At 40.5% G+C, this 27,859-nt stretch overlaps 1 protein-coding gene across 1 annotated transcript; it reads right to left on the bottom strand.

The window, feature by feature from the left end:
- Nucleotides 1-1,357: 1,357 nt before the first annotated feature.
- Nucleotides 1,358-27,859, bottom strand: nrd1b (nardilysin b (N-arginine dibasic convertase)). Its single transcript, XM_088927205.1, has 31 exons — nucleotides 27,036-27,859; nucleotides 24,995-25,256; nucleotides 24,214-24,295; nucleotides 23,766-23,919; nucleotides 23,274-23,347; nucleotides 22,797-22,892; nucleotides 22,245-22,367; nucleotides 21,339-21,396; nucleotides 21,091-21,164; nucleotides 20,194-20,263; nucleotides 19,478-19,555; nucleotides 18,858-18,978; nucleotides 17,360-17,418; nucleotides 16,913-16,967; nucleotides 16,388-16,492; nucleotides 15,036-15,159; nucleotides 14,347-14,433; nucleotides 12,540-12,659; nucleotides 11,372-11,423; nucleotides 10,563-10,713; nucleotides 10,241-10,368; nucleotides 9,360-9,522; nucleotides 8,947-8,978; nucleotides 8,199-8,337; nucleotides 7,497-7,544; nucleotides 7,320-7,372; nucleotides 6,432-6,515; nucleotides 5,005-5,095; nucleotides 3,834-3,950; nucleotides 3,249-3,338; nucleotides 1,358-2,670 (listed from the first exon to the last, which is right to left on the bottom strand). Exons 1-31 carry the CDS (start codon nucleotides 27,236-27,238, stop codon nucleotides 2,470-2,472), a joined length of 3,294 nt encoding a protein of 1,097 aa, XP_088783331.1. The 5' UTR covers nucleotides 27,239-27,859; the 3' UTR covers nucleotides 1,358-2,469.

Genomic DNA, 27,859 nt, shown 5'->3' with positions numbered 1-27,859 from the left:
CACCCTTCTCCCTGCACACCAGTTTGCTGGAGTCCCCAGCTCCCCACTCTAGCAATTACAAGAAGGTATGAAAAAAGGTAGGAAAAAATGCAGTCTCACTACAGGCAGTGCAAACTGTTTATTAATTCCGTTGGCTGGGCATTTCTGAGACGCCGGATAGAAGGTACCTAGCAAAGTATTACTTAGTGGTTGTACATGATTTATTATATGATAGATACAAATAACTACACAAATTTAAAATGTCTAGTTCTTAAAGTGTTAATTTTCAATTTGTGTAAGCCAAGACAAATGATAAAGAAAAGGTAAATGCATTACATTTACATCATTCAGAACATTACTTTTTAGAAACAAAGCTGTATTTTGTATTGATTGTAGTTTCAAAAAGCATATTATATGATTTAAAGAAACAAAATTTAAAAATGCACTTTGTTATAGATTTTTATTATTGTACTTTATTACAATTTCTCTAAAAGTGACCATTGATTTACTTTATGCATCTTTCAGTAGAATAGTCCTCCCATGGCAATACTGTTCCTTATTCCAGCTAGGTTAAGTAACCCAATAAAGATGTGTAAAAACGCAGCACTGCAACTTGCTGGAATTCAGTGCTAATTGCCTGCGAGACATGGAAATAGGACAAATTGTACAGTAAATGGATGCAACAACCAGTGTTGTTGCAAAAGTCATGCACAGTCCTCACCCCTCCTGTATGGATCTGATGGAACCAAGCTGAAATAACAATAGGAACTTCCAAAGTTGGAGAGGATGTAGGAATGTCTGGCTACTTAAAGCTTTAAATGAGACTTGGTGAGATCCTATCTGTTACTTCTCAATGGTGACTAACAAGTTGCTATGAATCCTTAGGCACAAAAATGACTACACATGATTCCAACTACAGCTAAAATAAAAAAGCTACTGTACAAGGTAGGTATGAAGACTAGGAAATTTGCAAGTGTGGCAAAATTACATTTCACTTTTTTCTTTGTATGCGAGTGCCCATTCGTTGTAGTGGTTTTTACAAGCCGAATTTTGAAAAATAAAGTTTTACAAAAAGCTATGAAAGGTGTGTTTTGTCTCCGAAGTTGGACATTCCTAAGAAGAACCCTGAATTAGTTCAGTGTTGCAACAAGCACATACCCTGAATTCAAACAAACCCAACCTGCACTATTTTTTAATCATATGCTACACTAGGTCTATCAAGGCAGTACTGTATGTACATTAAAATGGTGCACTGTGCTCTCCGTATAAAAGTGTACATAAAGGCAAAGCAATTAATAATTTATAACACAGACACAAGACAAAGGTTGCTGGAGCATTAACAGACAAGAATTCAAAAAATAAATCACAGAAAAGATAATTCGGTTTCTATTACCAGTGTATTATAGACTTACAGAATTCAAATCTTACATTTGGGTCCACATCTTTTACAATGTAGGTTTGTTTCTTTCCACTGAGAATTCAGGTGTTTTATGTGTCATTTGTTATGCAAGATAACAAATTACTTTGAAACGCCAACCACAGTGCCTTGAGGTTCTGCTTACATGACCTACACTAATGAATACAATAAACTGGAACTTATTAACCTGGGAAAAAACAGATCGTATAAGTGACTACGGATTCCGGATGTCCTAAAATAATGTCAGTTGAAATCTGCAGAAATAACCATAGTTAAGAAGAGCTCAAATAGCATTTGTAGGATAATCTGAGACTGTTTTCCACCTCCTTCAACATAACTGCTTAATCTGTTTACTGTAATTAATTTTTAATTTTTTTATTTTTTAAATTAGACTCAACATCTTTCCCTATTATATGTAGGCCTAATGTTTAAAATATTTTAAGGGAAAACAGATTGAATATGTTGAGTAGAAAATATTTAAACATTCATAGATCAGGGCTCCAAAAGCTAAATCTGGGTTTTTAAAAATAGCAATTTTAACAGCCCTTAACTGGGGTTTTAATTAAAACATCATAGCTAGCAAAGGAAATGAGAGCAATGCTAATATTATTTATCTGACAAGAGTGCAGGCACACAATTAATTCTACACAGCAATCACAGTTTGGTCTTGTTCCTTCCTTCTCAAAATGCAGACCATTCTTAGGTTATACATTATTTGCAATACATCCAAGTTTTACTTCTGTATCTCAGTCTTCTGTCATGTCCTTTGAGTATAACACAGTGTAAGCTCACAGTATGTATAAGAAATTAGTATAAACTCTGCATGTTTGTTTTAAAAGGTCTAGTTCTGGGAAAACTGCATACAATCAAACCATAATCACTTGAGCCCCCTTATGAAGCCTGATGCGCTGGGAAGAACCACCACCAGAACGTGCAGAAGTCCCCCCGCCCCCCGACTTCATGGGATTCCCTGCCCCCAGGTGTTATCGTGACACGTGGCACTGCCAATGGGACAGAGGGACAATGCGGTTTTTGCTTTAATGCACAGAGCTGCCGCAGCGCGGCGGGTGGCTCTACTTGATGATCTTGTGGAAGGGGTAGAGCTGCAGGGAGGAGGTGAAGGCCCGGATATCGGTGATGACTGTGACGTCTCCCAGGAGCTGTGAAACAGGCACGAAGGTCAGCTGGGACACTTCTCCGTAAGAGGAGCCCCGGCTGTCGGTGGGGGCCTCGCCGCTGGCCGGATCGTGCTCCTCCTCTCCGTGTCCCACCACCTACAAGGGAAAGACAAACGGGTCCATTAGCAAAAGCCAATTTTACACAGGGACTGTGGGACTTTGGTGGACTTGATGGCACAACCTGGGCCACCAAAGCCAAAAGAAAAGCAGCTCTCTAGTGTAAGCCAACTCAGCCTATGTATTTCCTTTCTATTCATTCCAGTTTTATCTGCAGGTTTTTTTTCCCCAACAATATGTGCAGAGCAGTAGAGGAACACAAAGAACTTCAGTTTCTGCACGTCCATTTCATTTCACTGAACCAAAGTGTCAAGGTTTCTGTGGTCTGTTGCACATGGCGACACTAGAATGGATGGAAGCCAATGGGGATCGACGAACCTGAGTTTTAGTCATAAATTTGGATCGGCCTCAAGGACAGTTGAGATTAAGGGCTGCAGAAGTAGCATAATCTATGTTCATGTATCCACTGAGTGCTGGATGGAGAAGTGCACATGGGTGGGAGAAAGCACACAAGATGGCATTTCATCATCAGCAATACGGTTTCTCCATGAACACTGAGACAGGCAGAAACTGACCTGCCCGCCTTTCTAGAGACTGATGCCGTTTTATTTCCTTACATGCACACTGAGCTTCCTGCTGCCAGACCCACGGTGCTCCAGAAACCAGGACACAAGCTCTGCCTTTGTGACTAGCTTCAGGGCTTCGATCTACAGGGAGGAGAGGACAATGATGAGGAACACACATCACTACAGCTCACTCTTTTATGACACAGAAACATTTCTATCTCCATCTGTACCACAGGCATGTTCCAATACTTTCCCTTTGCAAAGAATGTAAAGCCTTGCTTAGATAGAACTCTTTTCAATATTACAATTGCTTGAAGGATCCAAAAAGGCCATCTTAATTCTCAGTTCTCAGCACACTTGTGGACAACAGATTCCAGGACGTTGCTCTTTATCAATAAATTGATCAATCCTAAACAACAAAAAAACGTCTTTCAAGTTACTTACACCTGGCCAGGTTTTTGGGGTTTTGTACTGTATTCATTATTAATGTTAATGCTGAGACACATATAGCATTTCAACATCTCACACATGCTGCGCCTTCATCTATGAACCCCTTCTTGCCACCTCTGCATGATGCAGAAACAAGGCCACGTTCATGAACCACCCTGTAAGCACACAGGCTGCTGAAGGCTGTACCTCACGGTTCAGGCGGTCGAAGACATACTGCTGGGTGACCACTTCAAACCAGTTTCTATCCACCTCTTCACCCAGATGAGTGTCTTCACACTCCTTTAGCTTGATCAGCGCTGTCACCTGCACAGACGGGACAATGGAAGTTGAGAGCCTGGCAGGAGCTCATGTACATCCTTTTTCCACTGATTTCATATTCCCCACCTCTTAAACCAAGTCTCGTTTCTTCACAGTCTGCTTTCCAGAAAATGTAAACATTTGCATTGGACTCAACCTGTACACTTTTAAAATACACGTCAAAGCACAGCATGTTATAATAACAGTTCCCTAATGGTTAACTTACCCCCGTTTATCTCACACTGTCTTAATTGTTTAAAAAGACTAGATCAATACAAGCATTTCCTCTTGTAGGTGCTCTGACAAATTTGGGAAGAAAGCTGTCATTAATCAGCTCTATCATTCTGGCTTCTGCCCCTGACACTCCTATTGGGTCTTCCGCACTCTCCTATACAAACTCCTTCTTTTGCACATTCTACATGTCATTGGACAGTGTTGAATTACTGGGGGCATCAGCATTTGCGGTCTGAAAAAAAAAACGTTTTCAGTAGACCAGTCTGAAAAGCAGAGCTGGCTGCCCACAGGAAGGTAAGGGGTATGATGAAGTTGTAGGCACAGGGCCAAACTACATCTTCATGAGGTTTTGTGGAACCCTGAACCGGCCATAAGCAGGCAGGAGGACACAGGAAGTGTGGGCACCTATTGAGAGTTCTTATACTGTACGTTGTCACAAAGAACCTAAGACAGCATATAAAACTACTTCAGACTGATTGATCAATAAGCTGCTCACAGCCAAAAGAGCAAGGTGGAATCACCTCCTCATTTATACATTTCTTATGTTCAAATAAATCCACAAAAAATGTAGTTAACTTTTTAAAGAAAAAAAGTAAAAACTGAAATTTTTTACTTGAGCTACTTTTCAGCAAAGGAAATCCCAAACTACCTTAAGCCTTCTAATTTCCTTACATTTGAATTTTGAATGGCTACCTTATAAAAGATCTGCGGAGTGATCAAATCCATGCTACAACAAAGCAAAGGTGCTGACACAGCTGAGTACATTTTAGTATTTTACGGAGGAGAGTGCTCTCTCATCATGCATGTGGATGATGAGATGTCTCACCTGAACTTTGAAAGCATCGTCTGTTAAACTAGACAATTTTTCTCCAAAGCTGACAAGGAACTCTTCGATCTTCTTCTCCACAAATTCAGTCCTGCAAGAAACAAATATTCATTGTTACTGGATTTTGCAGAGAAGACCGGTTATTAGTACAGCAAATTCCACTTTAAAAATAGTTTTTGATTCATGTGTCAATATTCTGACACTTTGGCCTACAGAAAATGAAAGTTTTTTTTCTACATTCATATTAAGTCTTCACAATGAGATGTAACACATTACACATGGAGGGGGTGAGTAACTTATCAGGGATATCTTATAGGCAGACCTTAAGAAACAGATGAACAAATGAAGCCATAAGGTAAAGAAAATGCTATTCTTTTTACAGTACAATTTAAGCTAAGTTGTTTACCAGCTTTAAAAATCAGAAACACTTTTTCAAGCCCTTTTCCAAAACTCACAAATGATTTCATCATTCTGTAATGCATTTCTTTTGCCCATTCACCTAGACTGTAAGGTTCTGAACATGTATACATGTTCCTGGGAACAACCTGAATAGGCATTTCCTGGTTTCCTTCTCCCTCAGGTGCATCACATAACAGTAACTACACTCTCTTGATTGAAAACTTTGTCTTTCTGCTGCCTGAGGTGTGCGGTTGATGTCTTTCTTAGTGAACAGTGGAGTACATCCTGCCAGAAAGGCTGTATACCAGGACGACAATGTCCCCATCTTCAGAATACCAAAAGATGTGGTGATCAACACCCCAACAGATTGATGAGCATGACACTGATGTTATCCACATCTTGGCCTTCTCAGTTACAAGATCTGAACCCAATCAAGCTTTTATGGTATAATCCGAGACAGCGTTTTCCTCTAACTTCAACCGTAAGAGAGTTTATTTGACTTTGCATGCAAGATTAGTGGTGCATTCCTCCTGGAGTTCTTCAGACACTGGTAGATTCCTGCAGAATACCATGGTGCATACAGATTCTACTGGCTGCAACATGGTTAAGTGTCTTTACATTGGTGTTTCCATTTTTATTGTCCACTATCTGTACATGCTATGGTAGTTTTGGGATATTCAGTGAAAATTTCACCCATTTGCTCCCACATGCCAAATTTGCTCATACTGGAGCAGTAATGATAGCCTGCTGGCTACGTCTTTCAGCTTTAAACTTTAACTATATTACCAAAATTGCCCAATATTATCCAGTCCCTGGCACAAAGTACAACCAACATGTCTACAAAGCACACAGAAAGTGCAGCAGAAAAATTCCTGCTAAGCTGCTACATAATTAAGGAAACATGAGACTGAAAAACAAACACAAATCAAGTTTTCACATTTTTATGGAAAGGATTCCTAATTCAGGCCAATTAGCCCTGCAATATATCAAGAGTTACATAGTCAGCAAACGTCATGATTAAAACTCACTTGAACTTTGTTGCCTGAGTCTCCACAGTGACTGAGAAGCCCAGGACACCTGAAGTGTTCCTGCACGTGGGATAGACATGATACCTGAAAGAGTGTAAACCGCACAATCAGGGTTATAACAGAGCCTCTTAGCACTTGCTACTACCTAAGGCAGAAAAAAGCAGATGAATGATATCAAGTTAAAAAAAAATAGGTAACAACTAAACATTTATTCAGACTTGCATGGTTTAGAAATTTGAAAGCCATGTTTCATTTTGCACAGCGATATGTTTATAACAGGATAAATGTGGTGTCACTTTACCTAGTGAAAATTCATTTTGACAAGGCTGCAAGTTCTTAGGGTCTGTGATTTAGTCAGTAGTATGATGTTTTGGAAACAAACAAGGTACTTTGTTGAAAATAAATCATCACCATATATTTGTATATGTTAAATGCATGCAACGTTTGAAGAGCATAATGTGTTTAACCAAAACACCTAGCAGTTAATAGTATAATCTAAACAAGGAACCTAAGCCAAGGATACGTATGGAAGGGAAAGCAGGACCTCTTCAGACAAAGAGCTGTGGCTGCTTGAGAAACCTAATCAGACTTTAAATACTTTAAAAAACAGTTTGGTCTGTTACTGGGGAATATAAGCTGTCCCTCTCTAGTCCAAAGAAACTAAAGAAGCAACGTGACCCAGGAATACACAACAACTGAGCCCAACCCAGACTACAGTACATCAGCCCTGACCATGCTCACAGAAATTTCCAAAAATATGATGAGAAACCTCTTGAGACACAGATGATGGCAAAAAGGGAATGCTGGCTTATTGGAGCCAGCACCCTCTCGCTGTGAGAGTGAGATCATGTGCCCATGCTACCAGTGTGGCTGGGACACAGCGCTTACCCAAGGGTTTCCTTTGTCCTTAAAAAGTCAAAGCAGGGCTCCTCCATGTGCATCTGGAAAAGTAAAGCAGCTCTTTAGTGCAAGCCACTGTCAGCACCCAAACAACACCTGTACCGGAAAGCAAACCAGGAACTGGCTCAGCTTTCCTTCTATAGGATATTCATGGCCATTACTTACCACAAGCAACTCCATTAAAGTGTGCTCCCTGAGGTTCTTAGGCCCAGACTAGGAAAAGGAGAAAAACATCTATGAAGTAAGGTCTTAGCTGCCATGGAAAAAAAATAATTGACAGTGGATTTTTTTATCTTTATTTTTAATATTTTAATGTCAATATTTTAAGATCTAGAAACATGCAAATGTGAATCCACAGCTATGAAGTGCACGGTAATAATTTAATCAATTTCAGGAAACCGATGGCCATAGCTACAGCACAGCTGCAGGGTGTGGCAGCATCAGATAAGTCACATAGTCAGGTCACAAGTCTGTTCCCAGGGGTTGCAGCTAAATGCTCTGAGCACGTCATGAACTGAGGTTACAGGCATCTAACACAGAGCCTGGCTGTGGGACCAAGAAAAGCAACAATGCCCCATTCTGGATGTCAATACGGAAGGATATAGAAAAGTAAAACAAAAGCAGGCTATCAAAAGAAAGTAGTGTGGTATCATTGAATACACAGTACATATTGTACACACACACGGTACAATATAAATGTACCAGTATATGAGACTTGAGGATATGCACTTCTTTTTCTGGAGAGAAGTGAAGGATCAGTATTTGTCTGCTCACAGACTAAAAGGGACTGAAAAGAAACGATGCCTGCAGCAACCAAATGAACAAGATCCACCTCTTACATTACAATGCTCATGTTCTCTGGAATACCTGATAGTAAACTGTGACTTCAGAGTTGGCATCTCCCTTGTTGAGCGACTTCACTTTGCACAGTGAGTGTTTTTGCGGTAGCTCCACCACCCTGAAGTGAACAGGGACCTCTGTAGACAGACGCTGGAAATTCAGTTTTCTAAGAGAGGCAGAAGGAACAGAAACTGAAACGTTAAATGAATCTGAAATAGTTATATATTTTGAAATGTCCACATTCAGACATTTCAGCACTCAGTGCCGTTTCTAATACAAACTTCTTATTTTACCAAATGTCTTGTCCTCATCAAAATTAAATAACAATCAGTTTTTGTGAACATTGTGCAAAAACAACTGGGTACAAGTAGTGCACACTATTAGTCAAATTACTTTAAAGAAGTCAATAAAAAGTCTCCATTGCTTTGGTTAAAGTCAAAAGCACATAGAAGGATTGGAGAAAATGAAAGAGTATCTGGACAGGTTTCTTTCACTTGATAAACTTTTATCTTAAACCCAAAACTAAAGACAGCCTGGCCTAGTGAACTTTCCTATGATGGGTTCCAGGACCCTACAGATAAAGCATGACTCTTTTGTGTATGTTTTGTGAGGAAATAATAAGCCCTAAGATCTCAGAATTTAGATGCAAGGATCTATAAATGTTTACGCACAATTGTGCAGACCAGACCACTCGACTCTTACTGTAGGGAAATAAACCACACCTTCAGTCACCACACAGGAAAGTCAGAATATCTATGAAAAAAGAATGACTTACTTTACAACATAGTGAAGGAACTCCATTGCTTCCTATGGTGAAAAAGCAAAAATTACCTTTCGTCTGAATAAGCAAAGTGGTTATATTTACTAAAGATGAAAGTTAGTATTAGAGACTGTTATATTCAGAATAATATAGTCATAAACAACGTAAACAACAGTCATAATAAGCTGTTTTTTGGCAAAAGAGCTAAAATAAGCGAGTAGCAAATGTCACTGAAGATCTGCCTGTTAAACAGACAAAGAGCAGAGGTGTGCTAGAGAGATTCAGACACTAACAAACATCATGATGGTGACAATAAGAGCAGCTGTGCAGATAACGTTGCTGTGATGACAAGGAAATATTAAAATATTTTTACAGTCCTGGTCTGAAGTGTGAATGTGCGAGTGGCTGGGAGGGCCTGTGACACTCACCGTGCTGGTGAAGTTCCCCTGGACCAGCCCCTCTGCGAACAGCTCCGACTTGAACTTGCTAACAAAGACCATGAGGTAATCTACTGTAAGCCCCTTCATGACGGCCTGGTACTTCTGGATCATGGACCAGCGGGCCTGCTCCAGAACCAGCAGCCGGATATCCCTGCAAGGCCAAAAAAAAATCTTGAGAACACGAGTGGGTGAACAGCCTAACAAAGAGCTTCAGCAACTGGAGTAAGAGAGGATACAATGGTGGCTGTGCTATTTTTATATTTCGGGGTTATAAAGAATCGGCATTGATAAGTGCATTTCAAACTACAGTGAAAGTAAAATGTGCACAATAACGGATAAAACCTCCAATTTACACCACAAAATACACTAAATTTCCAGGTACACGCAGCACCATGTTCTGTGATTCAGAACGAGGCAATAAACCTTCCAGTGAGGTAAAGTGGCCCTATTAGACTGTAAACAAGCAGGTTTGTGAATACATCTCTTTTAATACAGCAGAAATATTGCTCTCAACTTCCAGACGGTTTTGCCGACAAGCACTACTTTCTCGCATGCAACTCTGCATGAATGTTGGAACTTTTCTGTGGTAAAATGTCTGCTGCACAACCTGTCTTATTCACTGGTGTACATCACATTACATTAGTCATTACAGTGACTAGTGAGCAGGAAGGGCCGCTTTACGTCACAGTTTCCGAGAACTCTCACAGCTCTTCGTTCACAATTTTGTGCTTAATTCAGAAATTGTAAAATTCTGAGATACCGTCAACAAATGTATTTTGTTACCAAGATTTAATAACCTGTGTGAGAAACTGGCACAAGCAAGATCTTAAGTGAACAAAATTCTCCCCCTTCCCTTCCAGGCAACTCACTTGCCCAGCTTGTCTGGTTTGATCAGGATGTTAAAGTAGGTCTTCTTCAGCTGCTCAGCAATCATTGAGAAGACATCCGGAGCTGCAGTGAAGTCGGCCAGGTAGTCAATGATGAGGTTGAACAGCAGCTGCAAGGAAAACATACACATCCCTCACACTGGTGTACTGGGGTGCCACCACAGCTGTGTGAAGTTGAACTGGAACATTCAAATTTACTGCCCAGATGTTATTAAAATAATCGAGGAGTTAGATGTGTGCGACACTGAGGGCGAGGGAGACGATGCTCTTGTAAAAAAATCAAAAAGTTCTCCTTTATACTCACGGGAAGCTTGTGGTTGAAGCCCTTCACTTTTATTACAAAGCCATGCTCGCCAGCCACTAATTTGTACTCCAGCTGTGCAACATCTGCTTCATAAGCAGGTTCAGCCAGGTTATGAGCCAGGATGTTCACAAAGATGTCAAATAAGACCAGGCTGCAGGGCAGAGACAGAGTAATGCTATTTTTAGCACTGGATATTTCCTACCACTTCCTACAAATCAGAATTATTGATTCATAATTTTACACTCCCCCCCAACTCCCACTCTCATTTCTAATGTCTGGACTAAAGAATTCTTGATTAACCTGAGCTGCTACAGAAATCTTAATAAAAAAAACATCACCGGGAAAGTGAATTATTGCCTCAGGAGCAGGTAATTTATGTTGATAATTATCTTTAATTCCAATTTAAGAAATAGAAAATTAGGCAGTCATTGTAAAATGCAGAAGGGATAAGACTTTTCTCCCTAATGGCACAAATCTATTTAGAATCTAGAGACAAAAGTCACAGCCCAAACTTGACAAGAAGACCACACTACAAAGAGCAGTAGCTCAGCAAACATCAGGACAACTAGGGAGGTTTCATTTGATTCTGTGGGTAATGCCATATATCACTATCTCTTTTAGTATCACAGTACTGGCACAGACTTCAACTTCAGCTACTTGCATGGAATCATTACTACATAATGCTAATGTGTTGAATTAAAATTCAGCTCTTCTGCTGCAGTAATGTACTGACTTTTTTAGAAAAATGGGAAGATGCTATCAATCAAATGGAGAATTCAGTATTTTCCAAATTGCTACAGCTTACTTACTTCTCAGGAGACTGCTGAATCAGGGGAGATATGAGGTGGAAACGAATATAAGCTATAGGAAAACAAAAGAAAACGATGCTTTCACTTTTCTTTGCTTTAAATTTTGAAGTCATGGCACTTTGAAGTAACATTTAATAATCTACTAGATACACGAAATACTCCACACCTTCAAAGCAATATATAGATAGAAGGAGATAATTAATATGAAAGAAAAATGGACAAGTAACAATTGCATAAGTATTCAAACCCTTCCCCTTGTGGCAAATCTAATTTAGGTGCATGAAATTACATTAATGAGCTATACAATTTTTTGAGTGGCTTCTGTGTGCAATAATTGATAGATATTGTTTGAAATCGTTAAAACCTATCATTGTATGGTCCCTCAGTCCAAAGAAAATTTCAAGCAAAGACTCATCTGTGAAGACCAATGAGCTTTTTAAACAGCTCGAGGTTAAAGCTGTATCAAGGCACAGATCAGGAGAAGGATACAAAATACTTCCAACACCCTTAAAATTTCTTTCAGCATGGTGCATTCACTCATTAAGAAGTGGAAAACACCCAGACCCTGCATAGATCAGGCCGTCCCTCCAAACTGAGCGCTCTGGTAAAGAGGAAACTGGTTAGGGATGCCACTGTGGGGCCAACAGTGCCTTTGAAAGAGTTATGTCACTGAAATGGGAAAAAATGATTATTTGTCAATAACATTCCAGTAATATGGGTCACTCCATGAAGAGGGATTGCGTCTAAGTGATACTGCAAACATGTAGCAAAAGGTTTTGTGGTCAGACCACAAACTGGAACTTTTTGGCCTAAAAGCAAAGCATTACTTCTGATGCAACATAGTGCATTACTCAATCAGAAGGTCTAAGTCTTCTGGGCAATGGGATTGATGCTTTTATTGGCTGTGTGGTCAGGCACTAAGGTTGATGGCTGAGATACAGTAGCAGTTTAATACAAAGAGGTCCAAAAGGCCACCATATATCTCAAGACAATGATGCCTGTTACAAACTATAACTAACCACACAAAGTCACTCACAGAAACTATGCATGAACAGCTGCTGTAATGGAGTCAATTACAACACAAATCACCTAAATACAGAAAACCAAAAGAAGGATCATATCCAATTTTGTCTTAGGCTCTTGTTTTATAGCTGCTGTTCCAACACACCTTTGGGAATTTTGAACTTGTTGTCCTTCTTGAACCACAAGCAGCCCTTCTCGTTGTTGAGGATTCTGATGGGATATTCTGTGTCAGGGCAGTCTGAGGCTTTTAGAGTGAAATCCGTGGCTGTGGAGAGAACAACGGTGTTAATAAGGCAACACATCAACCAGAGGACAACCAAACTTGTAAACGGAAAAATGTAAATCTTCCTTGAACTTTCATTTCACTACTAATTGAACCTCTTCAATTATGAAGCTTCATAACCCTCCAAATTTGAGAACGATCAAATGATAAAGCTATATCATTGTTGGCTGACATACTAAAGCACATCTGAAAGCTGCCAAGAATTTTGTAAAAAAAAAAATTAAATGTGGTATACATGGCTGGAATACTGAAAAAAAAATCGAGTGGCATTTTCAGTTTCCACTTCTTGCCGTCAGGTCAGAATCTTTCGAGACAAAAGATATTGCAAGTCAATACATCAGAATTTTTAGGTCCTTTTGAATTTCACTAGCTTCATCGTGCGCACCTGATGAGACAATGACTAAAGCAGGATAACACTCCTTCTGATAAACATTAAGCAGGACAACTAAAGGCAAACATAAAAATTATTTCCTGCCTGTTCTAGGATTCCAACCAACTCTAATAATAACATTCGCAAATTTCAGCCTGTGTTTGGGCATGTTTGACTTCAGCTTTAGTATGGATCTGTCACTGTGCAGCACCCTGGGATTTTCACCACTACTGGGTTGCTCATGGTTGGCTCCTAATGGTACAGTGTGGCGGCTCTGTGGCTAAGGACCTGCGCCAGCGGCTGAAAGGTTGCCGGTTCACAGCCTGCGGCTGGCAGAGAAATCCTATTCCGTTGGGTCCCTGAGCAAGGCCCTTAACCCCAACTGCTCCAGGGGCGCCGTATAAATGGCTAAGCCTGCACTCTGACCCCAAGCTTCTCTCCCTGTCTGTGTGTCTCATGGAGCGCAAGATGAGGTATGCAAAAAAACAAATTCCTAATACAAGAAATTGTATACGGCCAATAAAGTTATCCACTTTCCACTGAGCCCCTGTGTTCAAACCCTCTGTCACTTGAGGTCAGAGACACAGACTGGGTTTAAAATTGTTTCTTGTCTAAACCTGCAAACAGGCATGGAACAGGCACCCTTGTTATGGGATTATGACTGTACTGGTCTTGCAGTCACAGCGCATCTTATAGTTCTTTACCTCTATCTACGTCTGTAGAGGTTTGATTATGTCAAAGATCTAGTTTGACTGCTGCACCTTTGCACAAAAAAGGTGGAAAACAAATTGACACTTCCAAAACCTACACAGTTCCTCCAGACTGCTCCAAAATTCTGAAGAAAATTCTGAGACTAAACCAGCATTGATCTCACTGAAAAGTACCCAGTTTTTTAAGGATATTTCATTCATATTAATAAGGGTGGTGTAATTACAGTATATTACACAATATTCCAAAATATTTTAAAATAACTATGATTAACTGCAGAAAACATTTCAATGTCAAGATGGTAATTAGCATATTTTGCTAAATTGGCTTCTAGTGAATGCAATGACTTCCCATCACTTTTTGAAGAACAAGTATTTTGTTGTAATATAAAAACAAAAAACACAAAAGTACTATAAATAAATAACACTATGTAATGGTTGCACCTTGTATTTACATAAATTATGGCATATATGACCTCTTTTAAACACATTTCAATCAAATCTGTCCTGGCACAGCAAGTGAATTTGACACCTCTGTTGCAGACAGTTAATGTTCAGAGACAGCAATAGTAAAGCTCTGGTTCTTAATTACCGATAAACATGTTTTCTGCGGGGAGGTGTAAGTCTGGGTTCAGCTCAAAGTCCGCAAACCAGCGCTTGCTCCATTCCTTGTCAATTTCTGTAAAAACAGGAACAATTAATTCCTTGAAGTATTAGCAGCAACAATTTGGATTCAATTTAAACACTAATTCTTACACATTAGTTTTTAAGTATGATTTTATGTTATTCTTAAAATCGTTTAAAACTAACCAACCTAAGGGATTTCATTTAATAATGCAAGATGTGTATCTGTCTTCAGGACTTTTCTGCTCTGTCCTGCACTGTCTCGGAGAGGGAGGGTCAGTGTGTCTCTCTGCTCTGTCCTGCACTGTCTCAGAGAGGGAGGGTCAGTGTCTCTCTCTGCTCTGTCCTGCGCCGTCTCAGAGAGGGAATTTCCCAGGCCTGTAAGGTCTCTATGAAGGAGTGTCAGTGTTTCTTCTCTTCCTTGCGCTATGTATGCTATTCTATGAAGTGTGCACTTGTCAGAGGAACCTGTAAGCCTCATAACTCTGCAAGAAAAGGCGTGGCTCTCACTGAGAGCAAGTTTGTTGATAACTTTTTCTGGAAACGTAATTACAAAGACTTTCTTTACTTTGGGATCTTTTAAAATACAGTTAAAACGAGACACCACTCCAAAATTACCATTTAATTTTAACACACACATGAGATAGTTCCCCTCACCTTCCACACTGTACTGGGTTCCAAACCACTTCTCCTTTAGCTCACAGCGCCCCTCGTTGTCAGGAGACAGTAAAAGTAGGTTGGCCTTCTGTGGTGTAAGGAGATTGAGGGCAGCCGATATGATCTAGGAAATAAAACCAGACATATGAAACGTTACCTTTTATCTCTACAACTCAGGGAACACCAAAAAGCTATCCACATGCACATAGTGTAAATCTTGTTAAGTCTGGTGTTCCTCAGGGCTGAATACTGGCCCCTTGCTCTTCAGCATTTACATGTTTCCACTTGGTCAGCTTTTAAGATCACATGGCCTCAGCTATCATTTCTACACTGATGATACTCAAATATACATCCATACCAAACCTGACACTGATGTGGCTGTCTCTATTCTATCTAATTGCATCTCTTACATAAAAACTTGGATGACTCAAAATTTCCTTCATCCTGACTGTGACAAGACTGAAGTCATGCTTATTGGCACCCCCCATCAACTTTGTGAAGCCAATCCTGTAACCCTATCTGTAGATGGTTCTGTACTTCAGCTTCAGTCAAAATGGAAAAACCTTGGGGTGATATTAGATTCCGGCTTAACATTCAACCCACATGTGAAGCATATTGTCAAAACATCTTTCTTTTCACCTCAGAAATATCGCTAGACTACGCCCTATGTTATCACCAACTGTGGCTGAAAAGCTGATCAACACATTAGTGTTCTCTCGAATTCACTACTGTAACGCTCTCCTCGCTGGGGTATCTAAATCTACTTTGAACAAACTGCAGTATGTCCAAAATTCAGCAGCCAGGATCCTGACCAGGTCTAGTGCAAGTGATCACATTACTCCTGTCCTGGAGTCCTTGCACTGGCTTCCTGTCAAAAGTCCATGTGGACTTTTGAAAATCCTCATGCTCACTAATAAGGTTCTGCATGGCTTGGCACCTCAGTACCTGTCTGAACTATTATCGCTCTACTCCCCACCTCGCAACTGCCGCTCTTCCGGTTCTGGTCTCCTAACTGTCCCCCAAGCCCGCATACATTCTATGGGTGACGGGGCCTTCTCCTGTTTTGCCCACAAGCTCTGGAACTCTCTACCCAAGGATATCAGAGTCATCTTCTCTAAACTCCTTCAAATCCAGACTCAAAACCTTGTTCTTTAGAAAAGCCTTTACTTAACTGGTTCCATTCCTTACGCCTCTGCTTCTACTATACTTAGTACCACCATCCACGGTCTCCTCTGTGTATTGTATATGTGTTTTAACTTGTGTATTTTTTATTTATTGATGTCATTAATAAGTCAGTCTTTGAGAAGCCACCTTTAAAGGTGCTATATAAAATAAAGTTTATATATATATACCTCAGGCTTGTACTCAAACATCAGCTGGTCCCCAGTGAGGAAATCTTCCTTTGGGAAGAGCTGCATGTTCTCACAGACGCTCTCCACATAGTCAATTGGATCTGTCTGTCGGAAGAAAAAAAGAATTCAAGAGTTTAGAGGAGTGACCGTGTGTGCAGTTTATCATAATGTGTCTACTCACTGCAATCCAGAAAAGCCACATTACATCACACAATACACATCCCTTTTTGTGCTGCATAAATTTTCTGCTTTCTACAGCTCTTTATATCAAACATCAAAAGCAATCTACTTACTGTTACAACACACACCCCACAAAAGTGGACACCAACAGCCGTGATTCAGGATTGCTTTTTCTGAAAATGAAATGCTATCGAGACTCTGCTTACAGAGAAGATGGCCAGTCTATCTTCTGTGCAGTAACAAGGACACCACACTCTCTGCATCTGAAATACTGTAGAGTGCCGACTTCAAATTCAATCTAGAGACCCAACATGCACGATTGAAACAGCGAAAGGATATCATTACCTGCTCCTGATAATGAAACTCATTGTCCTCAATCTTCTGAATTTCTTCATATATTCTGTGGGGATAATGAGTAAATAACAGAACTTAAACATCACGCAAATTTAACGTTAAATGGTATGCTTGGCAACGTAACTGTTTCAGTTAAAATCACATTTTTCTGTAGTCTCAAAATATCAGAATATATACTTTTATCAATCCATAAAGTGAAATTAGTGACAACATCACACTACAGTAGTAAAATATTGGGTTTAGACAGCTTATTTGAATACTCCAATTATGAAGTCGCACACATCATACAATGACTGTCTTCAGCAGTGCAAACACACCCATGCCTTTAGCAAAAAAAAGAAAAATATTCAAAGAAGCAACAAGGTACATGATTAAATATTCTTTCAAGGCACTAATGTTTAAGATACACTTTAAATGTTACTTCTGATTAAATCCTACCTCTGTTGAGAGCCCATAGTTTGAAGCATTTTCAGATACTGGAATACTAAGTGAGCAACCTGGAAAATAACAAAAAAAACCTATTTAATTGCTGATCAACAAAGACCAAAACAGCTGCCTAAAACCTAAATGCACAGCACAGATCTGAAATCCTTCACTCTAATCAAGTAGTTTTTGTGGGCTTTATGCAGCACTCAATACTACACCTTCTTCTACACAAGACTTGAACTATGCAAGTGCAACTTAAGTAAAATCCTCCCATGGGTCCCATGAAAATAAATTCTGAGTTAAGGAGAATTTACCTTACATAAGTAGTAGGGTACGTTTCTACCACGGATAAACAGCAGGGAGTAAAAGTAATGCGGCATCCACCAAGACCCATACGACAGTCCTGTGAGATTGTAAAGCTTGCCACACTATTTCACTGAAAACTATGAGTAACCCTTATTGCAATCATGTTAGGAAGGCGCCCAAATGACTTTATTTACTGTGTCGTTTGTGTTTAAATACAGTAAAGAATAGTGTAACGTAATGAAATGTATAGTACAGTATGTATAAATTCATTAAGATGTATTTCTCTCTCTCTCCATTGTCTACTTTATTAACTGTGCTGTTTATTTTATATATATTATTCCAATTAAAGGGTTTTAAAATGTTTTTTTCCTTCGTTATTTTTCTCTCCATTGATATAAAGGGGGAGGATGGACATTTCCTCTCTCACTGCCACATGGACTGCTAGATGCTGTTACATTGGGGTCTCTTGCTTTCTAACCCCTCTATGATCAGCACATACATCTGTTAACCATTAAACGACAATAAATCACACCCTGGTGAGTCTGCAATTTTGCTCTCCAGTCCCTCCTTCACCGCTTGTAGACACAGCTAGGGCAAATACGTGAGGATGGCTGCAATATACTGAATAGTAATTCTCCACCTGTGTTTATGCAACATTGTAGAAAGGGGTCGCTTCTGACTTTTGTCAAATTTAGATTACATGAAGACTTACGAAAACTCAGGAGTGGGTGTAATTGCATCAGTTGCCATTTTACAATTTAGCCTAAAAAAATATCTAGCTGAGCTACAATCCAAAAAATGGATTAAACGAATAAAAACGAAAAACAACCACTTCTTCTGAGAGATAATAAACAATATGGGGTATGGTAAATATTAAATTGCCATGTGGCAGACAAAACGTAAAAATGGTCTGCATGTGCACACTGTGCAGAATCTTTCATCTTTGGCCCAAAAGCCAGAAGCAGAGGGACAGCGTGTTAAATAAAACAGTATCTGGTTTACCTTCACAACTAGAAAGACACAAAATCACACAGCTGTACAGCATGTAATAATGAACTGTAAATGATAGTGATATAACTTAACACAAAACTCAGTGATTTGAGCAGTCCACCCAGACGATTTGCCCTTTTCAGCTTTGCTATCGGGTACGATTACTATCAGTCCCACTGTTGCCCACCCCAACCCCCCCACAGGCGAGTCTGACCTGGTAGAAGTTCTGATAGCCCTCATCCGTCAGTGTAATAGAGATACTGAAGATGGAGTATGTGGTGTTCTGATCGAAGCCGGACTCGCTGTTCCCCCCAAACAGAGCAAGAGCCCAACACCTACAGGAACAAAACACAAACTGTTCTCATCTGGTCAAGTCTACTGCACTGTTGGGAAAACTCACGCTGAGCATGAAATCAATTAAGAACATTCGTGCTTAATTTACAATCACAATTCCCCATTTTCCTGGAGTATTGCAACTTAAAACAGGTGTAAAAATGAACTCCAAAACTGCTTAGTTCAAAACTTATATCTAGATATCCATCCATCCAGGAAAGGGTGTGGGATGCCTGCTCCATCATCACTAGAATCGAATGATTCACATTAAAGTTTCATTAGAAAACGCAGTGGAGCACACGTTTTGTTGGCATTTTGGAGCAGTTTTAAAAGCAATTTATGTTTTACCCCTTTATGTTCATTTCAGTGCAGGAAGGGAAGGGGTTTAACACCAGCTGATATTTTTCATACTAGGAAGTAAAAAGTAACTTATATTCAGGTAATTGAAGTATGCAAGGAATCTCAACTACATAAGATGACGCCGAAGGACCTTTCACTTACTTTTTCCTGAGCAGGGACAGGATGCTGCCAGTGCCTTCATGGCCAATCAGCCAGGAAATGTAATGCAGAGGCTTCACCCTAAAGGACAGACACAACAGCAAAACAGCTCAGGAGTGCTCTTCTTAACATGCTCAGCTTTCAGGGAAATTGAAACGGAAGGAATGATTCTGACTTTTAAAAAACAGACTCAATGATTTGACCACAAGATCATATTTCTCAATATAGTCAATTTACTCTTGTAAATACTTCAGCTTTACTCTAAAAGGAGTAAAAAAAATCTAAAGGTAAAACAGTATGACACCTTTAAAATGGTCCTAGACCATCAATCATTAAACTTAACAGAAAATAAGAACAGCTTACAAATATCATGAAGTCATTTGACGCATCTAGCCACCAACTAGTTACTTTAAGGACCTCATCCAGCAGTTTCTTGAAAGAAGCCAGAGTATAGGCTTTAACAACATGGCTGAGGAGGTTGTTCCATCCTCTACAACACTAACGACATGCAGCATCAAGAAGCCTGTTTTTGGGGAAAAGGTAGTTCACCTTCACTTGCTTGAGAGATTGGAAAAAATCATTGTAAAGAACCAGCACTCAGCAAGACCCCTGACAAGGACAGCACACGAGATGGGAGGTGGGGGCCATGGTAAACAATATTAGCCTGTTTCGATGTGTTGCAGCATCAGTGATGGCAGGGGTGGGGTTCAGAAACGCACCTGTAGTGCTTCTCCTGCGGAGGCAGAGCCCAGGTGAGCGTGAGAGCGTGGACCTTCCTCACAGGCACCACTGCAAGACAGTCACACACAGTCTCAGGATGGACCGCCATGACACAGGGCTTTCGCCCTCCACATTAAAAAGCTCACTAGCAAGTCCAATAAATCAGCACCCCTTCCATCAAACCACAGGTATAGTAATATTCCACCACCATTTGTTTGGAAATTGGCCAAATCTGAACTGGCCACTTCCACTTTTACCTTAATTTTTAATACAAGTGCACATACAACATCAGGAGAGATGGTTTTCATTATAAAAGAGGAAAAAAATGAGATCTTGCATGTCGACTTTCCATTCACTTCAACAAATAGAAATTTTATATCAATTGACTGCCGTTGAACCACACAACATGGTAATTATGTCACTGAACAAAAGACAAAGCCCTCATTTTGATACTATGTTGAAAAATCTCCTCCTGAGATCATTAAAAACACTTGCTCCAGTTTCAGTGAGACCACTGGCAGTGCAGTCGCTGAATATGCTCCAAATTTTTGGAAAGGTTTGGACGAAGTCAGTGTACAGGTCTCGCGCTTTCATGCGAAGACATGCCCCTGTCAACAAGATCTGTGACATCATCGAAAAGGATCGGTGCAAGGGGACAGAGGTAGAGAACCACCAGCTGTGTGTTTTGCAAGACTGATACAGCAACATCGCTGAGGATGCCTGCCTCGTGTGTGGGCTAAGCGGCACAGACAAGACACAAACTGAATCCCGGCGGATGGACAAACTGGGCTTGGCAGACTGGGCTGGACCTGGCCTACGGGCCACATATTTGGCCACCTTACTTCAGTGGGACAGTGTGGATCCATTCAAACACAAAAGCTTCTCACCACACCCACCTCTGTAGAGTTTGTTGAAGGCAACAGTCTCGAACGGGTCGAGGAGGTGAGAGAAGTCTGGCTTAGGCAAGCCGCTGAAACCAAAGCAACAGCAACAGTCAGTTACCACATGCAAAATAACAGACAACCAAGATACCATGCCCAGTGAGACAGTCGATTCACTCCACCTCTCCCTGAGGCTGGACAGCACATGCTGCAGTGTACTCAAACACCCTCTCAAATGTGCAACTACTGCAGCAGGGACTCACTTGTTAGGAACACAGCTGAAGATCTCCCTCACCCAGGCCTCCAAAGTATCCAGGGTCTCTGCAACACAGTAGAGAATAGAGTAATCCTTACAACTGCTCAATATAAACACAGAGTGACATATTTCATAGAATGGTTTGTTTGTGCTAGTAAAAAGATACTCTCACTTAAAAGAAACGGTTCTTAACTATGAAGTTGTTCCAGCACTGAATAAACCGGTAATGGAGGTGTTAAATGTAATTTAATATAATACTTCAACTTCTAAATCAGGATCCTCTTGATTTAATATCTCTTTTATTCTTCCACTCTTTCAAATCCCTCAATATTGTACAACTGCAGACATGTAAATACTCTCTCAGTACAAGGTGGTACCATAGTACTGATCTGCATGAATCAAGACCTTAGTTATAATTACTTTTTCCCAGAAATCTTTATTTTAAAAACATAACTACAAATTAAGAAGCACAACTGAAAAGAGTTAAACTGGACTAACTCATTTGCACATCTTTCAAAATTGCCCGAGACTTTTGTGTATATTTTCAAGCACAACACACTGTGGAAACAGTATGCAAATAAGAGTACATTATTCTAATAAGTGACTGATACACATACGAAAAGGTAATCTCTGACACACCTTACATATGCATAGCTATTATTCATGGTAAGAAAAATTAGTCTGTTTCTAAACTGTTACACTCTTGCTTTTCCAAGGTCAACTGCACCTGAGGCAACACTGAAAATGCAATCCAGCCATTTTTACCTCTTAACTGCACGGCCCAGGTCAGATATATCTAAAATGTTTAACACTGGCACAACAAAAAAAAACTCAGCTAAGACTCAAAAGGGTGACCTGGCATCCATTCTTCAAACCTCTGGCACCCTCAAGACCCCCCCCAGCGGGGCGTCACCTTTAGACTGCACTGCCAGGGTCATGTAGTGGGCAGAGTAGTGTCGCTGCCAGAACTCCTTCAGTCGCGCGTAGGTGTCGATGTTCTTCTCTCGGGGCTCATGCTTCAGAGTCTGAGCGTTCCCTAAAAACACAGACCAGAAAAAACAGATTTGCCACAGAAAGAAAAAAAAACATTTCCACCACGGCAGCAAATATCTTTTAACAACTTCTAGCAGTTTTGTGGTTCAATTTCAAGGTCTTCAGAAATACCATAACAGCAGTATTTTGGGAATTCACTGTATATTTACCAAATATTTTCCTGTAAAAACCAAATAGCTTATCGGTAGGGTTACATAGTAATTTCCAAACTAAAAAATCATTATAAAGGCATTTTCCCCTCCAGAAGCAGCTATCTTTATACACTCCTGGAGTTTGCTCCATGGTGAATTAAAAACCGATGAGGGGGTAGCATTTAATTGCATGCTGTCGGACACGTCAGACCCAAGATACCCTGGGTGCTCACTCCAGCGTGCTGAAAATGTTCGGGGACTCCATCAGTCAGCTTCCTTACCCCAGCAGAATTTTCCCATTGGATGGTTTGGCTTGGCCAGGCTTCCGAAAAGCATTTCCTTCCGATGGGAGTCAGAGGGCCTGGCGAGCTGATACTCTAAACGGCGTAAAAAAAAAAAGGGAAAAATCAGGTTTCAAAAATACGCTTTCAACGCATTACAAATATTTAATAAAGATCTGTTACAATTACTGTGTAGTGGGACTCAAAACACCTTTTTCTGACCGTACCACAAAACCAAACTACTGGGAGTTAATACTATGGTTATGTTATATAGAACAGGCCTCAGGGAACAGTTAACACTTTCATTTTATTACATTTGCAAAAATGATAGTCTTCAGTTTCACACAGAAGACTGCCAAAGCATTTTCCTTTCCGTTAAGGCACTAAATGCAACATTGCCTCGTTCACTGCTGATCACAGGGACAGCAGACCTGGCCACATATGGTGTGCCTGAAAATGTTTTCAGAAGATGCTCACCACTGTCCACTGCCTCCACCTCTCTGTCGATGGCATCCTTGATCATCAATGGGCAGATGAAGAACTGAGCCCACCTGCCAGCAAGACACAGAGACAGAAGCGGTTCACTCAAACTGAGGCTCACATATAAATCACCAATTTATGCACAGTGATACAGCAACTAATGGATTACGGGCTGTTAATTTATCTGGTGTTAGAAAAAATGTTTTAATAAACACTGTAAATTTTTCATTTTTCACTTTATTCTGTAACACATTGTTATAATTGAGAAACAACAAACTCCATTTAAAGCAATGAGGGCTGTACTCATGCAAGTTAATTTTTGTTTTTGGAATACTGGAATTAACGCTGTTACAAGAACTTGGTGAACTGTTTTTTTCAACAGTACGCCAGTACAAATTCTAGCCACCCCAGTCTTTGATCCTTTGACTTCACGCAGTCACACAGAACCCAGCAGGCTGGTTTCTCAACCTGCCCAGCCCCCTGACGTACCTGTCCAGAGCCTCTCTGAAGTGCTTCCTCTGCACGTCGAACTGGAAGATGGTTCTCTCGCAGTCGGTAGAAGCGTTGTCGCTGCCGCCATGCTTCTTCAGAAAGGCGTCGAACCCGTTCTCAGCTGGGTACTTCTCACTACCCATGAACACCACTGTAAAATAAGACAGCACCACCGGTCGTGCAATCTGAGCTCACACAGGGATCACAGCCACTGTTCATTGCAATGCATTACTGTTACTGTCCATCTCGTCCCCTGCACTGTGTAAACCCACCTACTGAGTTAAATAAGGCAACCAAAACTGTAATGTATCACACTTCTATGCTTCTCATTTGCTTGTTGTGTATTGAAAATGCACCACCTTTCGATCTTCATCCAATGAATTTTGACAGACTGCAGATGTCTCCTGTCTAGGTGTAAAATACGCCAGCACACAACAGCACTTACTGTGTTCCAGAAAATGGGCCAGCCCAGGAAGATCATCTGGATCACTAAAACTTCCCACTCCAATACAGAGGGCAGCTGCAGACTGAACCAGAAGACAACATGAATAATCCTCACCAATACAATCGCCAGATACAAATACAAGGACCAGAGACATCACAGATCTTAAAAATCAGGATAACCAGTTAGGCTCCTATTCACAAACTTCTGACCCAACAAGCAAGCCACTACATAGCTTTGAAACACTGGCCTGTCCTTGTGATCACAACTGCTGTATCTGCATAGCAGTATTACAGATGTCTGCTTTTCTACATGCAGTTTATTGAGGTCATATGAAAATTTTGTTAAATTTAGATCTTTGAAATTAAGAGCTTTGTGTAATGAGACACACATAGCCCCCAAGTTTTCTTCCCGGTATGCATGCGAGTCTACTCTTTGCCAGTACTCAGAGTAGATCTTTAAAATTTCTAGGTATAAGTAATTCTCATAATGAAATGTACAATACCCTTGATCTTCAGAGTGAAACAAAAAGAAAAGATTCCCTTTCTAGTTTTCCAAGCTGCAAACTCTGAAATAAGCCAGTAACAGCCGCTGGATACTTGAGGCTTTTATCCATATTTAAAATATATTTCAATTTGTATTTACAAATCACAAATTTGCATTGTGTGGTGATCAGTTAATGTTAATAATATATATTTATGATTATGAGCAAACAAAAGATGTTGCAGCAATATGGCAATAACACACTTTTTAGAGCTTGTACAAGTGTTACTTGTATATGAACCTGTTTTTCTGAGGTGCATTTTTTCTTTTTCACGTCACATTCCTCCACCAGCTCCTCGAAATCGCTGTCCTTCTCATCCTCATCGTGTTCTGACTCTTCCTCGGTTCCCTCCCCAGAGTCATCTTCCTCTTCCTCCTCCTCCTCCTCACCCTCACTCTCCTCTTCCTCCGAATCTTCGTCTTCTGATTGGGATGCCTTCCCATCCACACTGGTTAGATCTGAGATGAGGAGAGCTTTCAGCCCATTGTCCAGCTGTATGTATCTAGGACAGAAAGCAAAGCATCACAGGCCCTAGAAGAGATTTCAAAGCTTCATTGCTACCACTGCATCGGGGCTAGCCAGGCAATGCTTAATAGGTCATTTGGGAGCAGTTTTCTGGCAGGGAGAGAGAATGACATTGATGGAAAAGGTTAACATTCAAACTGAGAAACTGTTGAATTAGCCAGCACTCTGTGGGAAGAAATAACTAAATGATTTACTTGCCAAAAGAAAGGGACTGAATTATTCATGCGTACCTAATGAGTCAGGTTTGACTGACTGGTCCCGGAAATATGTAAAACTGATTTTTAATTTTATGTGGGTTTTATTGATTCTAGGTCTATATGCAGAGTGCAGAACAGCACTAACTATGTTTGCAATGCACAGCCTCTTTGTGCATGTTCTCCAACTGGAAACTCTTTAACAGACCTATGCTTTCAAAAAAGCAAGACACATTGATGGACAAGGGTATAACCACACATAAGTGGAAATCTTTGGGTCAGTTCCTTGGCAACTAAGATATGAAACCGAGAGATTTTTTGTAAAAAAAAGAAGGATGTGTTTTTATCATCAGTACCATGTTGGCAGACTTTTATCTTCACAATGATGATTTAGAAGTCCTAATGTGAAAACTGGTCAAAAGAATAAAAACACCAGCTCTCTCATAATGATTGCAAGTGGCATGCAAATGAGAAAATACAGAACAGCTTAGCTCCTGACAAAATACGATAAGGAGTATTCAGTTTTCCAACTATCTGTTACCAGCCTGTCCATAACAATAAGAAACTGAAACAATCTTTCTACTCCCCCTGACAGCAAATTAAATTTCCCCAGTACCCCGAGAAATATTTTTGACTCACAAAATTATATGTATATAGACTGTTTAAAGCATTACAGTTTTAAAGTGTTTACGAAGTGAATAGGGAGCTGTTAAATACAGTGGACCTTCGGGAACAGTTTGTGTTTTTGTTACACCATCAGAACTGAAGTTGAAATGAGAGCAATCAGGACTCGGAAGTATGTTACACTTGACACTCCTAAATGTGAGGAAGCTGGAAAGCTTAGGGAAAAAAAGCTATGCCAGTATCATTCATGCAATGTAAACTCAGATGATCCACACGTGCCTGGACATTTGAGACTATCCTTGTTGAAAAGTGGTATAACATTACAGACACATTAACAGCTGACTGCTCATACCCAGTTTTGAGTTACAGGACAACATCCTGTTCATATGCAATCTTGGTACTCTGCCTCATGTATTTGTGATTCTGGTTAATTTAGGCTTAATACATCTATTAAAAAAATGGCTTTTAACTATTTTTACATGTATACAGCTTCAGACGTAAATGTTGGTGTCCGCAGATTTCAAGAATTATTCCTTTATTCGCAGGACTATTCGTGGACAGTTTAACAAAACGCCCTTAAAAGACATGCAATATTCAATATGAAGTACTGAAGAGTTTATCCAGCACAGCCTCTGAGTTCATCTAGGTTTGCAGCCATACACTACGGGAGCTGTGATTTTCTGAACTGTGGAATAGCTGTTAGTAACTGTTAAAATTAATCAACTGAGCTGCTCAAAGAATCGGGTGTTCGTTGTGACTGCATGTCTGGTCAAATCACCAGAAAATAATGTCATCACTTTCGCGAGAATTGTTTTAAATACTTTGGATGGCACACCGCACCCCCGAAATGTAAGCGGACTTGAGAAATGGGTTAGGAAGTCTCGCACAAAAACGGCGACCGACTCCCGCACGACGTGTCGAGTACACGAGCAGCTCACCTGTACTGCTTGGGGTCACTCGGCGATTTGACGATGTCGGGGTCGCCCCTGTTGTCTTCGCCTCCACCGCCGTTATCCCCGGAGGCTCCCTGGTCTCTGGGCTCGGCCTCCTGCTGCTGCTGCTTGGCGTCGTCAAGCACACCCGTGCTGGACGGCTGGGCAGAACCGCTCCCAGTGCTCTTGGACTTATTGGTCAGAGGCATGCTTATGACCCTCGACACTTCAGCAATGCTGGTCAGAACGGGACCGGGGAATACAATTTGACAACGGCTGATTAACTTCAACCCTTTATTACCCAATGCAGTAATACTACGAGTAGCCCTGAAAATCGCAATAGTGATGGCTAAACGACACCACTTCCAATGCGTGCAATTTTTTTAAAGAAAACTTTTTTTTTAGGCAGGTTGAACTATTCCACGCATGCCCACCTAATCCAAAATTGTAAATACTTTCAGAAGCGTTAAACTTATCTGACCTAAATCGGCATTTAACAATATGAGATAATCACACTGGCCGACGGACACGGTTCCTTATATTTAAAATGCCAACGTTAAATTACGATATTTTATTTAAAAGATAAGTTACACATCGTTGGAAATATATCACAGGCCAGCTGTAGCTGGAACTAATCCTAGACACCCCAGTGTCAGTTACAATGCAGTTATTTTTTCTGACCTAGAGGTCAGGTGGCAGAAAACCTCTTACAGCTAGCCACAGATCAGCTATATTATTTTAAAAAAATGAAAACGTCTGCAAAGTTCTTGATAGATTATCCCTCACGTAAACACATTGTCATACCCCCCGGTCACTCAACCAAACCCTGC

Source organism: Atractosteus spatula, chromosome 11 (assembly GCF_055471065.1).
Source record: "Atractosteus spatula isolate fAtrSpa1 chromosome 11, fAtrSpa1.hap1, whole genome shotgun sequence".
NCBI classification, from domain to species: Eukaryota; Metazoa; Chordata; class Actinopteri; order Semionotiformes; family Lepisosteidae; genus Atractosteus; species Atractosteus spatula.
This window is presented reverse-complemented; position numbering and strand designations above follow the sequence as displayed.

Excerpts from the sequence above, each read along its gene's own strand:
- nrd1b (XM_088927205.1), bottom strand. The coding sequence starts at position 27,238 with ATGCCTCTGACCAATAAGTCCAAGAGCACTGGGAGCGGTTCTGCCCAG. Across the intron at positions 12,660-14,346 it reads CGCAGAAAACATGTTTATCG|CCACGGATTTCACTCTAAAA; the intron begins GTAATTAAGAAC and ends TTCTCTCCACAG. Across the intron at positions 9,523-10,240 it reads AAACCAGACAAGCTGGGCAA|GGATATCCGGCTGCTGGTTC; the intron begins GTGAGTTGCCTG and ends TTGGCCTTGCAG.